The sequence below is a fragment of the Convolutriloba macropyga genome, chromosome 10, assembly GCF_964194025.1.
Source record: "Convolutriloba macropyga chromosome 10, txConMacr16.3, whole genome shotgun sequence".
NCBI lineage: Eukaryota > Metazoa > Xenacoelomorpha > Acoela > Convolutidae > Convolutriloba > Convolutriloba macropyga.
The window spans coordinates 13,314,719-13,329,574 of record NC_134477.1 but is presented as its reverse complement, the minus strand read 5'-3'; the positions used below and the strand labels follow the sequence as shown (position 1 = coordinate 13,329,574).

Sequence of the window (14,856 nt, the reverse complement as noted above, 5' to 3'; positions counted from 1 at the left end):
GTATCTAGCCACGGACGGGGGGATTTCACCGGGGGCAGATTGGGGGAACACTGGGTTCGGGGGGCAACAGAGCGGTAGGGGAGGGTGGGGCAATAGAGGGGGGTCACCAGTAGGGGTGTCTTCAACCTCTAAGAACCGCCCTTCACACCATAAGTATAAGTATAAGTCTCCAAAACAGTTTGAGCTGAAACAGAGCTGAAAGTCTCTAAGAGCACTTAATGCCTGCTGGGCGCTACCTGTTTATCCCGTTTTAGAGGACGAAAAATCAAAAGCGTCAGACGAAAAATTGGTCAAGCGAAAAATCGCATAAAAAAGACCGACAGGACTAATATAATTGCTACAAACTTCGTTTGAGAGCAATTAAACGCTTGCATGAGTATTTGTGTTGATGTTTTGATACATTCGCTAAAGCTCCATAGCTTCTCGCTTCTTTACAAATTGCGCTTTTTGTTCATTGTAAATTTAAAAACTGACACCTTTTGCCGCAAATTATGTTATTCAGTAGCCACCGTCATCAATTTCTGCTATTAACAGTTGAAGGTCTCTATTGAGACAATTTTTAATTGCTCTCAAAGTTTGTAGCTATTATATTAGTCCCGGGGTTCTTGAATGCATTTTTTTGCTTGATCAATTTTTGTCTCAATATTTCGGCCTGTTGGATCTGCTGTTTCATCCCCCCAAGTGTTTTAAAATTTACAAAGTTGATGAGTTTAACAGATTCTTGTTCTGTATCGATTTCAGGAGTATGTTATATCATCTTTTTGCTAATTTAAATTTTTTATGAGTAATAAGGTTAAGAATTTTTGATTTAGTTTTGCTATTCAGTTTTTTTATCAAACTTCGCTGAAAATGAGCCAATTTGAAAAAATCCGAAAGTCAACTTTTTAATGCTTTATTTTCTTCAACATTTTTTCCCTAGGTTCCCCAGTTCATGTTGATTCTAAAACTAACTAATTTTTTAAAATTTGATTCAGTAGTTTTCGAGACAAAAGCCTTTTTCGCACCCATAGCAGGTGCCCTGCCCTAATCACTCACACTCACCCCAACTTGAAACCTATATAAAATGTGCTCCCGTTCAAATTTCGACTGATGACTTACTTAATTAGATTCTATATGAACTCGGCTTTCCAATGATATTATATCTAAATTAAAGTTTAAAATGTTTACTTGATAGTTGTTCACTTTAAAGCAGCGTTAAAAATTTGTTTGGTGTGTTGCCTCCAGGAAACGTGACATGCTCTCCGTGAAGCAGCGCAGGTGAAGAAACCGACACCTGCCTCCGTTAAACGAACTAAGATGGACAGACCATTTGATAACGCGCAACATAAACAAAAGTTTTAGAAGCTGTTAGAGCGGATAATTTCAAACGGGCGGAGGGGGCAAGTTCAAACGAATGCTTGTACCTGAACTGCACGTCGAAACACCAGAGCACGTCGAAACTGCAGAGCAAGTTTCAAGGGTACGTCCTGACCCCAGAGCAAGTTACTCGAGCACGTCTCGATCCCATCGCTTACCTTTTATGACCATATAAATATATCGTTGGAAAGCTCTCAAGGAAACTCCGATTGGCTGTATGCCAGTACGAATTAAGTGGACAGTAAGTTTTGTTCATTATTCTAGGGGTATACTTATGATGTCTGAAAGTATTCCCCGCTTCAGAGATCTGATAATCTCTGCTGTTACCAATAAACTGTTGCTATTTGATCCATACGTCAAAAAGGTGACTGATAGAAATAATTATGTAGACATTTTCGGTGCAACCGGTCTGACTGCAACCAGTTGCTGCAAATATGTAGTACTGGTAAAGTACAATGCTATTGTGTTCCAAATGGGAGGAAATCATAATTCTATATAACCAAAGTGAGTTTCAGACCCGGTGGAGAGCACAGGAGATACAACAAAGGTTCTCCAGGAAGTCATGGATTGGTGTAACGAAACGTTACGAACTGGCTTGATAATGCCAATAATTTCTCGAACGCCTGCCGAAACGGCAATCGCCATGCTTAACAAGCGGTTGAAAAAACTTTCCAACAATTTCTCCTGGATCTGGCCCGGTTGAGCCCAGCGAACGACAACGTTCGCTGAGGGCAGTCGATTACAAAAAATTGTGGAATTGAGAAAATTGCACAAGTCTTTGGAAACGGAGTTAGAGTAGCTCAACAATGTCATACGCTTGCATGAGGGTTTGTGTTTATTTTTTGATGAATTTGCTATAACCATATAGCTTCTAGCTTGTCAAAAAATTGCGCATTTTGTTAATTGTAATTGTCAAATTTGATCTCATTTGACGAAAATTATGTTGATCAATAGCCGTTGTCATTAATTTTTATTGCTATTACTAGTCAAATGTCCTTGTTAAGACATTTTTTAATTGCGCACAGCACACTCCTTAAATTAAGCTATCCATTCAACGAATTCTAAACCATAGCTCGCTACTGAAGAAGCAACAGCCAATAATTTTTGGAGACCTAAGTTCAAGTTGTGAAGGCTGGTTCTAAGAGTTCAATGTAACCCCTCCAAATGAAACCCCTCACCTATATTAGCCCTCTCCAATCCAAAACACCATTGTCAGCAAAGCGGTGGCTATAATCCACGGTGGTTTTTTGAGGGCTATGTTTGTTCTGGCTCCATAACAATTGAAGTTATCATTTGAGATTAAAGCTTAGATTAATTTTTAAAAATCAAATCAAATTTATTTGGGCAAAGATTCAACTCCATAGTCTGATTTCCTTTTTCCTCACATTTTACGGTGCCCTGGTTTGAGACCCAGGGCAAAAGTGTAGTTCTGGTCTGTTCAAATCCGAGATCCGATCGCGCAATCTGATTCCAGCAATTTCAAATAGCAAAACGAAACATATCTTGAAGCTCATATCTTGAAATAGGAAAAAAATAGTTTTAAAGCTTGACCAGCAATCAAATTTTCTTTCAAGAAGAAAGAATTGTTATTTTCAGTGCCAGTAAACTGCGTTAAAACTTCAGTGTCTAAGATGGCTCAATCAGGATCAAAAAAGATATCCGGAAAATCATTGCATCCACCTAAGCTTCATTTTTCTACTTCACCTTAGAGAACACTTGCAGTATCGCTGACTTGAAACAATTGTCTTGAGATTTTCCGAAAAACGACATCTGCTTCATAGCACATGGTGATGAAGTAATTCTTCGATACCGGGTCAAGAACTGCGCTGTCTTTCTACTATCTAAGCCGGACTCTTCGGAAGTTTTACGAGAGAGAAAAGCTACACTGCTTAAAAGACAGATCAGGGCAGATTAGATCCCGCAAGGCCATTTCAGAAACTAACCGCAACAGTGCTCCGATTAAGGTTGAAGTTACGCCATCTAATCTCCATTCCACCACAGGTGGCAAGGAGGAAAGTACTCCTGTGTCCAGATCTGCTAACGCGACACAATCTCAAAACGCAATGATCGTTGAATGAGTATTCAACGTCCTGAAAACTAAAACAGCGAGGAGCAAAACCATACTCTCCCACCCATTACAGGAAACAAAACAGCGATGGCGTTAATATGCGAAGAGAAACTTTGTCAGAGCTGAAAAACTCAATGCAAGTCTGGAAAGACATCAGGAGATGAATGAGACGGCTACTGGCAAAGCATATTAATGGAGCTGCGCAATTGCGGTCAACTTATTCTTCGCAACTGACTGCTAAAGTTCTCCAGGAAGAACTGATATTTCCTGGGCAGAAATTTGCTTGCAAAATTGCTCGAAAAAAACTTTTCAGAGGAAGAGTTGTTAATTGGGATGGTGGAACCTCAAAGATAATCCGTTCGAGTGCACCTAGAGACAACAAGGGTTTATCTGATCAAAGCCTGTGTGCTTCAGCGTTTCCAAGGAGACGACTGTACAGTTATTCCTGAATCGGCCAATCAACTTGGCCGAGATATCAAAAGAAAAAGGACTAGGCGCCACTCCTACTCCGTTAACAGAACAGGATTAGAATAGAAGCCCGCCTTTGGAGCCTAAAAAACCAGACGTCAACTAAAGCTGGTTTTGAATGAAATCACCCTCTTGCAATAATTTTTTAAACTTATGTCGCTGATTTGTACAAGCCAAAAGATACCCTTGTAACCGAAATATTAAGTTACAGCCGTTACACCCATGTAAAAGATGCAAAGCGTCCTATTCGACCCCTTTATTGCTAGTTTTCTTTTCTGGCATACTTATCGAAAAATGAAAAACTAAGTATTATTCATTTTGCCATTACACTGAGAGATAATCAGTTTTGCTTGTACAGAAAGATATCCAATTGCGTGGAGTTCAGTTTTTTTGTTCTTTTGCTGCCCGTCATTCAAATTACTAGTTAAATGTCCTTGTTAAGACAATTTTTAATTGTGCACAGCACACTCCTTCAATCAAGCTATCCATTCAACCAATTTTAAACCTAGGCTCGCTACTGAAGAAGCAACAGCCAATAATCTTTGGACACCTAAGTTCATGTTGAAGGCCGGTTCTAAGAGATTAATGTAACCCCTCCAAATGAAACCCCTCACCCATATTAGCCCACTCCAATCCAAAACACCATTGCCAGCAAAGCGGAAACTATAATACACGGTGGTTTTTTGTGGGCTATGTTTGTTCTGGCTCCATAACAATTGAAGTTATCATTTGAGATTAAAGCTTAGATAAATTTTTTTAAATGAAATCAAATTTATTTGGGCAAAGATTCAACTCCATAGTCTGATTCCCTTTTTCCTCGCATTTTACGGTGCCCTGGTTTGAGACCCAGGGCAAAAATGTAGTTCTGGTCTGTTCAAATCCGAGATCCGATCGCGCAATCTGATTCCAGCAATTTCAAATTGTAAAACGAAACATATCTTGAAGCTCACATCTTGAAATAGGAAAAAAATAGTTTTTGAAGCTTGACCAGCAATCAATTTTTTTTCCAGAAGAAAGAATTGTTAGTTTCAGTGCCGGTAAACTCCGTTAAAACTTCAATGTCTAAGATGGCTCAATCAGGATCAAAAAAGATATCCGGAAAATCATTGCATCCACCTAAGCTTCATTTTTCTACTTCACCTTAGAGAACACTTGCAGTATCGCTGACTTGAAACAATTGTCTTGAGATTTTCCGAAAAACGACATCTGCTTCATAGCACATGGTGATGAAGTAATTCTTCGATACCGGGTCAAGAACTGCGCTGTCTTTCTACTATCTAAGCCGGACTCTTCGGAAGTTTTACGAGAGAGAAAAGCTACACTGCTTAAAAGACAGATCAGGGCAGATTAGATCCCGCAAGGCCATTTCAGAAACTAACCGCAACAGTGCTCCGATTAAGGTTGAAGTTACGCCATCTAATCTCCATTCCACCACAGGTGGCAAGGAGGAAAGTACTCCTGTGTCCAGATCTGCTAACGCGACACAATCTCAAAACGCAATGATCGTTGAATGAGTATTCAACGTCCTGAAAACTAAAACAGCGAGGAGCAAAACCATACTCTCCCACCCATTACAGGAAACAAAACAGCGATGGCGTTAATATGCGAAGAGAAACTTTGTCAGAGCTGAAAAACTCAATGCAAGTCTGGAAAGACATCAGGAGATGAATGAGACGGCTACTGGCAAAGCATATTAATGGAGCTGCGCAATTGCGGTCAACTTATTCTTCGCAACTGACTCCTAAAGTTCTCCAGGAAGAACTGATATTTCCTGGGCAGAAATTTGCTTGCAAAATTGCTCGAAAAAAAATTTTCAGAGGAAGAGTTGTTAATTGGGATGGTGGAACCTCAAAGATAATCCGTTCGAGTGCACCTAGAGACAACAAGGGTTTATCTGATCAAAGCCTGTGTGCTTCAGCGTTTCCAAGGAGACGACTGTACAGTTATTCCTGAATCGGCCAATCAACTTGGCCGAGATATCAAAAGAAAAAGGACTAGGCGCCACTCCTATTCCGTTAACAGAACAGGATTAGAATAGAAGCCCGCCTTTGGAGCCTAAAAAACCAGACGTCAACTAAAGCTGGTTTTGAATGAAATCACCCTCTTGCAATAATTTTTTAAACTTATGTCGCTGATTTGTACAAGCCAAAAGATACCCTTGTAACCGAAATATTAAGTTACAGCCGTTACACCCATGTAAAAGATGCAAAGCGTCCTATTCGACCCCTTTATTGCTAGTTTTCTTTTCTGGCATACTTATCAAAAAATGAAAAACTAAGTATTATTCATTTTGCCATTCCACTGAGAGATAATCAGTTTTGCTTGTACAGAAAGATATCCAATTGCGTGGAGTTCAGTTTTTTTGTTCTTTTGCTGCCCGTCATTCAAATTACTAGTTAAATGTCCTTGTTAAGACAGTTTTTATTTGTGCACAGCACACTCCTTCAATCAAGCTATCCATTCAACCAATTTTAAACCTAGGCTCGCTACTGAAGAAGCAACAGCCAATAATCTTTGGACACCTAAGTTCATGTTGAAGGCCGGTTCTAAGAGATTAATGTAACCCCTCCAAATGAAACCCCTCACCCATATTAGCCCACTTCAATCCAAAACACCATTGCCAGCAAAGCGGTAGCTATAATCCACGGTGGTTTTTTGTGGGCTATGTTTGTTCTGGCTCCATAACAATTGAAGTTATCATTTGAGATTAAAGCTTAGATAAATTTTTTAAAATGAAATCAAATTTATTTGGGCAAAGATTCAACTCCATAGTCTGATTCCCTTTTTCCTCGCATTTTACGGTGCCCTGGTTTGAGACCCAGGGCAAAAATGTAGTTCTGGTCTGTTCAAATCCGAGATCCGATCGCGCAATCTGATTCCAGCAATTTCAAATTGTAAAACGAAACATATCTTGAAGCTCACATCTTGAAATAGGAAAAAAATAGTTTTTGAAGCTTGACCAGCAATCAATTTTTTTTCCAGAAGAAAGAATTGTTAGTTTCAGTGCCGGTAAACTCCGTTAAAACTTCAATGTCTAAGATGTCTCAATCAGGATCTGTGTATTTTGTGTATGCTGGGAACTATGAATATATATATATATATATATATATATATATATATATATATATATATATATGTGTATGAATGCATCTATGTTTGATTTTGTGTTTGTGTGCATGTATGTATGTATGTATTTGTGTATGTATGTACGTATGTATGTATGTATAAATGTATGTATGTATGTAATTATGTGTGTGTATGTTTAATTCTTCGCGTGTACCTGTGTGTGTATGTGTGTGCGTGGGTGTATTTTGTATATATGCATGACTAAGGCTTGTTTTGTTAAACATTTTACACGACAAGCGATATTGACAAATTTTAGCTATATTATTATTGTTTTGCTTTACTTTGTCTTGTTTTAATGTTTCCTGTTTCGTTTTGTTCTTTTTCGAAGAGCTATAAAAGTGCGTTTTTCACCCCGCTACATCAGTACTCCAATAACTCATTTCAGTAACTCCGTCACTGCCGGTCCCCAGCGCAATGAAAAAGTAGGAGCGAAGAACCACACAGATCACACTGGAAAATCTGAATGTCAATTTCGATTTTTTAATCGATTAGAGAAAATCTTCCGACAGTTATTGCATAATGGTATTAATTCTTGTTTTCAAACCTCTTAAGCTTGACAAATCTTGCTAAGATGCTGAAGATTCTTTCTTGTTTATCTTATCAAGATCTTATTTCTTGAATTTCTTGCAAAGATCTTGCATGTCCGTACATATCTTGACCTTTTTTTTACCAAGATCTTATCGAGAGTTGTTAAGTTTTAATAAGCTTCTTATCAACATAATTCAAGTTTCATTCCATGGGGGTTAGCACATAGACACAGCACCGGTATAGCAACTTATAAATGATACAAAAATAAGCAAAAAAGGAGAGTTATCATATACCAGGTTTCATCAAAATAACCCCACTTCCTCTTGACTTCGACCGCATTTGCTAAGCATGGAGAAAGTTTGTTGAATGAATTCTTAAAAGAAGTCAGAATTCAGTTAAAAGGACCTGATAAAAATCGGTCAAGAGACAAATCGGATAAAAATCCACAGGACTATTATAATTGCTACAAATTTAGCTTGAGAGCAATTAATAAAAATCAAACCCAGCATTGAGATCTTCATAGATCCTGTATGGGAATGCCAAGTAGAGCAGGATAGCTGCAAAGAAGAACTCGATACAGATTAGGAAATTCTGGTATCCAGCTGCAATGGTTCCACTCGAGATCATCTCCTGTCCATTGGCAAAGAGAACAGCGTTCAACACCCCTGTCGCCTCCAGGATTGCGAGAAACATTCCTAAATGTTTTAGGAGATATCAACGAGGCTGTCGCAATGAAACTGATTATTTTTCCCAAACATGGAAATTAAGAGTATGAACGAAAGGCTGAAGTTTACATGCCTTCAGAATAATCAAAAACATGTATTGAAACAATTAAAGATACCCGGCAGATTGCCGGAAAATAGCCGCCGTTGATTCCAATAAGCATGATTGGGATTGAAAGAAAAGAAGATATTGAAAAAAAAAGATTTTTGTACAAAAACATTTTTTAAGTCCGATTTATTTTGATGGCATTTCGTTGTTGAACATAACGTACTTCTTTTTCTTAGAGAGAGGCTACAGGGGCTACTATCAACACCAATAAGCATTAGAGATGGTAAAAACGACTTATAGGAACGAAGTTCAAATAGCGGGCATCTAAAATTGGGCTTTATGGGTTTATCCCGTTTCTACTTCTGACTTCAATTTTTTATACTGACTCTGTTCATTTTGAATTGCTTTGCTGAGCAACTGATGTTCAAAATCACTTTTAGCAGAATGAGAGAAGAGAGAAACTAGCCTAGAGAAGTCAAAAAGATATCACGCAAAATGTTGAAAAAGCGGCAAAATGAGGTAAAGCGAAACATTTTTTTATTCGACGAAGTAAAAAAACATAGCAGGACAAGTCCTGACGTACAATTCAAAGAATTTTCATTGACTAAACAGAAAATCTAGACCTAGAATGGGCTATGAGTGAATTCAGAAAACCATTTTTAAAAAAATCAGAACAAAAAAATAAGAAAAAAACAGAAAATCAATATCAAAATGCCGCATGTGAGCAAAAAAAACCCTAGCGAGAAATGAAATTTTAATTCAAACAAAAAACTGGGCCTAGAATGAGCTGTGAATGGATTGGGAAAACTATTTAGAAAATCCGATCCAAAAAATCGAAAAAACAGTAAAAATCAGAGTGAAATTGCCGCATGTGAACAAAAAACTACTTGCGAGAAAGCCAATTTTTGTTCAAACACCGTTTTCTCACTCTACTTTAAATTTAGAGCAAAAAAATTTCACGCCGCAAAACCACTCGATTTTTCGCTCCACTTCCTGTTTCGGCGTGACCAAAATCACTACTCCAATTTGACTTCAAAAATCATGAAAATGTGTGAACAGATCTTAAAAAAAAGACAGCGCCCCAATACAATTCAAATTCTTTGAATTGTAAAAAATAGGAGCGCTATAATAGCCAGCTGAGAAGATGAGGGCGGCTATTAATCAAAATTATACATTAATCTATAAATGATCTTCTGGCTGTTGTTCGATATTACCCATAACGCTGTTCGTTCCTATATCAAAACAAAAGAACCGAATGATCCTATTTGTCTGTCTAATGGTATGTTTTCATGCTGACATAGCAATAACTCTGTAACAGCTCTTTTGAAAATTGCAAAAACTCTGTTAAAGCTATTTTGACTATCGTTGGTTTTCTCGAATTGGATGTGTTAAAATGGACTTTTTTTAGATACTCAGGAAAGCATACCACCTTTGCATTGTAGTTATTTATTCTGTAATACGAGAGCTTCACGAATGAGATCAACTTCGGGAAAATTAAGACGTACACTGTTCTCAATTAATAAAAACATCAACGACCTCAAGGTATCTCTACGATCAACCTTGAATACACTACTTCCCATTAATACAATTTCACCGTGAGATCATTGAACTGATGCATCCCTGATGCACGATAACTCAAAAATGTCAGTTTGTAGAATTTTTATATGTCTAGGTAAAATAATTGCCCGGGTAAGAGCTATCGAGTGTTGATTTTAACAAAAAATATATGACGTTACGGGTAAAAAGGAAAAAAAATCATTTTGGTTCGTGCTCCAAGTTCAAAATTTGAGATACCCAAGTAATTGTTATTGTGTGCTTACAAATCATGTTTTTAATATAAAAATTTTAATGTAACCATTCATCCATCCATATTGCAAAATGTATCGAATAAAATTGTCTCACACTGAGATCGGGGACACTGTCCTTGTGAGAACTATTTTACTGACCTTGCCAGAAGGAGAGGAAGATGACGGACTTGACAGAGAGGAATTTTAGGACTGGTCTGTATGGCATGAGCATGTCACTCACGGCCTGGTAGAACAAGAAGAGACCGTACAGGGCCAGTGACACCGAGATGTTGTACACTATTGTCACGTACAGGTACCCACTCTTCGTGCTACAACAGTTATTGCACAACTCAATTCACAGCAGTCAGGACTAACGATAATCAAAAATAATCATTTGACTTAAAGGTCCATGAACTCAAGTTGAGACAACATAAATAGCCCCATGTGTAATTAAGCACCAGAATGCTTGAAGGAGAGTGCAAAAAAAATCAGGCCGCAAAGCCACTGTATTTTAGGTTCAATTTCTGTTTCGGCGTGACCAAAATCATCAATTCAGTTTCTTTCAAAAATCATGAAAACGTGTCAGCAGATCTTAGAGAGAACGTAGCGGAAGACTTCCGGAAAACAACTCAAAGAGAACAAAAACGATCCATTCAAAAAGAACTCAAATAAACTACTCAGTAGAAAATAATATTTGAAGAAAAATTATGCTAAAAGTTTTAAAAAGAAATTTAACCAAAACAACTAGAAAATAACGCACTTTTTAAAAATATAACAAGGGCACATGAAGTCACAGAAAAAAATCATTCAGGCAAAAAAGAGTATTAACATGCTCAAAAACAACAAGAAAAGCATCATAGGCAAAAAACGAGTCTAAGATTATAGAAAACACGAAAAACTCTCATTAGAAAACATATTTTGAAATATAAAATTCTACTCACTTGGTATCTAAAAACTGCGTCTTTTCAAATCCTACTTAAGGCAGAAAACCAAAACAATCAAAGCCAGCAAGGACTAAAATTCGCCTATAACTGAGCAAAATAGCTGAAAAACAAAAAAATTGGCAAAAAATCAAACTAATTACAAAAAACCTTCAAACCAATATGAACTAATCCAAAAGAAAGCTGCAAAAAACAACATTTCTTTTATAAAAATAGCACGTGAATACGAAAGCTTGCTTGCTTACTGAAATTTTTTCCAAGCCTCAACTTTTTAACCTATCGAAATCACCGGTATGAACAGAAAACCACTTTTCGCTCCAAATCAATTTTGTTCAGGACCCAAACCACTCCAAACTTTGCCACGTGTTTCATTTCCTGCATCGAAATTCACCCCTGTAAAATTGATTTGAAAAGGTGAATCTCCAATATTCCTCGTCGACTTGTAAAAAAGACAGCGCCCCAATTCAATTAAAAGTCTTGATTTGTACAAAAATACGCAGAAAACTTGCTTTTTAGGTTCACTTCTGTTTCGTCGTGACCAAAATCAGTTCAATTTGTTTCGAAAATCACAAAACTGTTACCAGATCTTAAGAGAACATAGCGGAATAACTCCGGAAACAACTCAAAGGGAAAAAAACAACCAATTCAAAAATCACCCACATAAATTACTCAGTAGAAAACAATATTTGAAGTAAAATCATGCTAAAAGATTTTAAAAGAAATTGAACCGAAAAAACAAAAAAAATCAAAATATTACAGCGGCACAAAAAGTCAAAGAAAAAAATCATTATGGCAAATAAGAACATTAACATGCTCAAAAAACAATAAGGAAAACAATAGGCAAAAAAGGTGTCTTAGATTATAGAAAACACAAAAAACTCAACAGAAAACATTTTCTAATAACAAAACTCTACTCACTTGGTATCTAAAAACTCCGTAAAAACAGGCGTCTTTTCAAGTCCTACTTAAGGAAGAAAACCAAAACAATCAGCAAACAAGGGCTAAAATTCGCCTACAATTAAGCAAAACAGATGAAAAACATAAAAATTGTCAAAAAATTATATTCACAAAATCCTTCAAAACCAACATGAAACAATTCTAAAAAAGGAGGCGAAAAACAATTTCCCACGCCTCAATTTCTTGCACTCTCGAAATCACCGGTATGAACGAAAAACCCACTCTTTTCGCTCCATATCAATGTTCAGCACCCAAACCACTCCAAAACTTTGCACGCTTTTCATTTCCTGCTTCAGAATTCACTAAAGTAAAATTGATTTTAAAAAGACTTCTCCAATACTTCTTTTCGAGTTGTAAAAAAGACAGTGCCCAAATGCAATCAAAATTCATTGAATTGTAAAAAAAAGTGTGCCTCAAAACAATTCAGATTCTTTGATTTGTAAAAATCCAAGAGAACCGCAATGCAGCTCCGCTCAGCTGACAGCTTCGCAGCTATAAAAAATAGGCACACTATGATAGCCGGCTGATAAGATGAGGGCTATTAAATAGAACTGTCAATTTTAAAAAACATAGCCGGCAGATAGCCCGAATAGCTGCGAAATAATAGACCTGTGTGCCATATAATAGATATAGAAACAGATACAGATCTAAATTGAAAAAATCAACGCCGCTCAAAAAACTAGGCTAAAAAACATTCAGCGATAAATTAATAAAGCTTGTTAAAATTCATTCCACAGGAGCCTCTTATTAGGGACCTTTACTGCACATATGAGTTCCTTTGACCTTAAACAAATTCAATTAAAACTTAAGTTTTAAAGTGCAAAAGTCATTTTATTGAGTGAGGTAAGTCACGTATGATCAAAATCTAATCACGCAAATAACCTAAAAACTTTCGCTAAAGCGAGTGAGAAATGACGTCACGCGCGCAAATGCCGTTAGTGAGAGGAAGAAGTAATTCAGAAAATTTGACTTTTTCAGCTTTGCTGTGTGAACAAATGTAAAACGAAAAAAGAGCGTCAGACGACGAAACAAAAAACATAGCAGGACAAGTCCTGACGTACAATTCAAAGAATTTTCATTGACTAAACAAAAAACTAGACCTAGAAAGGACTACGAATGGATTGGGAAAACCATTTAGAAAATCCGATCCAAAAAATCGAAAAAACAAAAAATCAAAGCGAAATTGCCGCATGTGAACAAAAAACCACTAGCGAGAAAGCGAATTTTTGTTCACACACCGTTTTCTCACTCTACTTTAAATAGTAGAGACTTTAATTAGAGCGAAAAAATTTCACGCCGCAAAACCACTCGCTTTTTCGCTCCACTTCCTGTTTCGGCGTGACCAAAATCACTACTCCAATTTGACTTCAAAAATCATGAAAATGTGTGAACAGATCAAAAAAAAAAATAGCCGGAAGAATTCCGGAAACGACCTCGAAGTGAAAATCCATTTAAAGGCAATTCAACTATTCATCAAACAAAACGTGCCTTCACTAAATGATGATTATCGTGAAACAAAGTCATGAAACGAAAAAGTAAAAACAATAAAATCAAATCTGTTAAATTATGATAAAAAATCTGATCAAATTTTGTTATAAATTGAGATCCCGAAAAAACTATCTCTGCCAAAAAAACTTCATCAAAACAACTAGTACTTACAAAAACCACTTGTGATTTTTGAAGAAATTACTTTAGGCTAAATTATGAAAAAAAAGCTCTTGAAAACAACTTTAACTGAAAAACTGGAAAAAGTTACTAAATTTTTTTATATTTCAAAAAACATATAAATCAAAAGAAAAATTCCCATCAGCCAATAGGGTACCCAGATGCTCGCAAAACAATAGGCAAGTCATACTAGGCAAAGGAACTTAGCTAAAAACAGAAAAAAAAACGAAAAACTGCAAAAAAAAATTAAGAAAAATAGTTCCAATTTCCGCCACTTTTTGTCATATTTCTCAACAAAAAAATGATTCATATCCAAAATTGCCCATACTTATTACTAAACAACTAGAAAAACTATTATGAACCCTAAATCTCGACAAATGCCATAAAAAATTAAGGAATAGAAACGGCATTCAAAAACAAATTCAACAAAACTATAAAAACTAAATGAGTTTTTTTAATAGTACAAACAAACATAAAGCCGAATAAGTTTTCTTTGCATTAGAGCGACGAAAAAATCGCAAAACAATGGGGAAGCTATAAAAGGGTGGGTAAGACACTTGTGTAAGATTAAAAAAAGAAAAACTGCAAAAAATGAGAAAAATGGTTTAAAAATTCTCAATTTTTCGGTCATTTTTCCTTAGAAAATGATTTATACCAACAAAACTTTAGTCAATTGATATCTGACAATTCCATAAGTAACAAGCTTCTTTTCAAATCCCACTTAAAGCAGTAAAACAAAAAAAACAGGTAAAAAATCATTAAATTTCGTCTAAAAATCAGCGAAACTGATCAAAAACCTCCAAATTAGCATTAAAAAAAATTAACTACTTGAAACCTTTAATTCCTATCAAAACAAACCTAAAACTAATACAATATCATAATCAAACCTCATAACCATCAAAAGTTGCAAAAAAACTGCCTTTAAAAGTCGCACGTGAACAAAAAAAATTTCGCTCGCTTAGAAAAATTTTTTTCACATCAATTTCTCGCTCTCTCAAAAACAGCGGTGTGAACAAAAACCACTCTCTTTTCGCTCCGCTCTTCACTTTTGTTCAGCACTAAAATCACTCCAAATTTTTTCACGCGTTTCATTTCCCGCTTCAAAATTCACTCCAAAAATTGATTAAAAAAGGACTTCTCCAATACTCCTCTTCGAGTCGTAAAAAAAAGACAGCGCCCCAATACAATT

The 14,856-nt window shown here is 36.3% G+C and overlaps 1 protein-coding gene across 6 annotated transcripts in view; it reads right to left on the bottom strand.

Moving 5' to 3' along the window:
- LOC142348634 (transmembrane protein 184B-like) overlaps positions 1-14,856 on the bottom strand; it is a 61,784-nt gene that overhangs the window by 31,907 nt on the left and 15,021 nt on the right. For all 6 annotated transcript variants that reach the window (XM_075400045.1, XM_075400047.1, XM_075400048.1 and 3 more), the window contains 2 exons: positions 10,264-10,433; positions 8,049-8,241 (listed from right to left, as the gene is read on the bottom strand). In XM_075400045.1, coding sequence (XP_075256160.1) covers positions 8,049-8,241; positions 10,264-10,433 — 363 coding nt within the window. The remainder of the gene's footprint in view (positions 1-8,048; positions 8,242-10,263; positions 10,434-14,856) is intronic.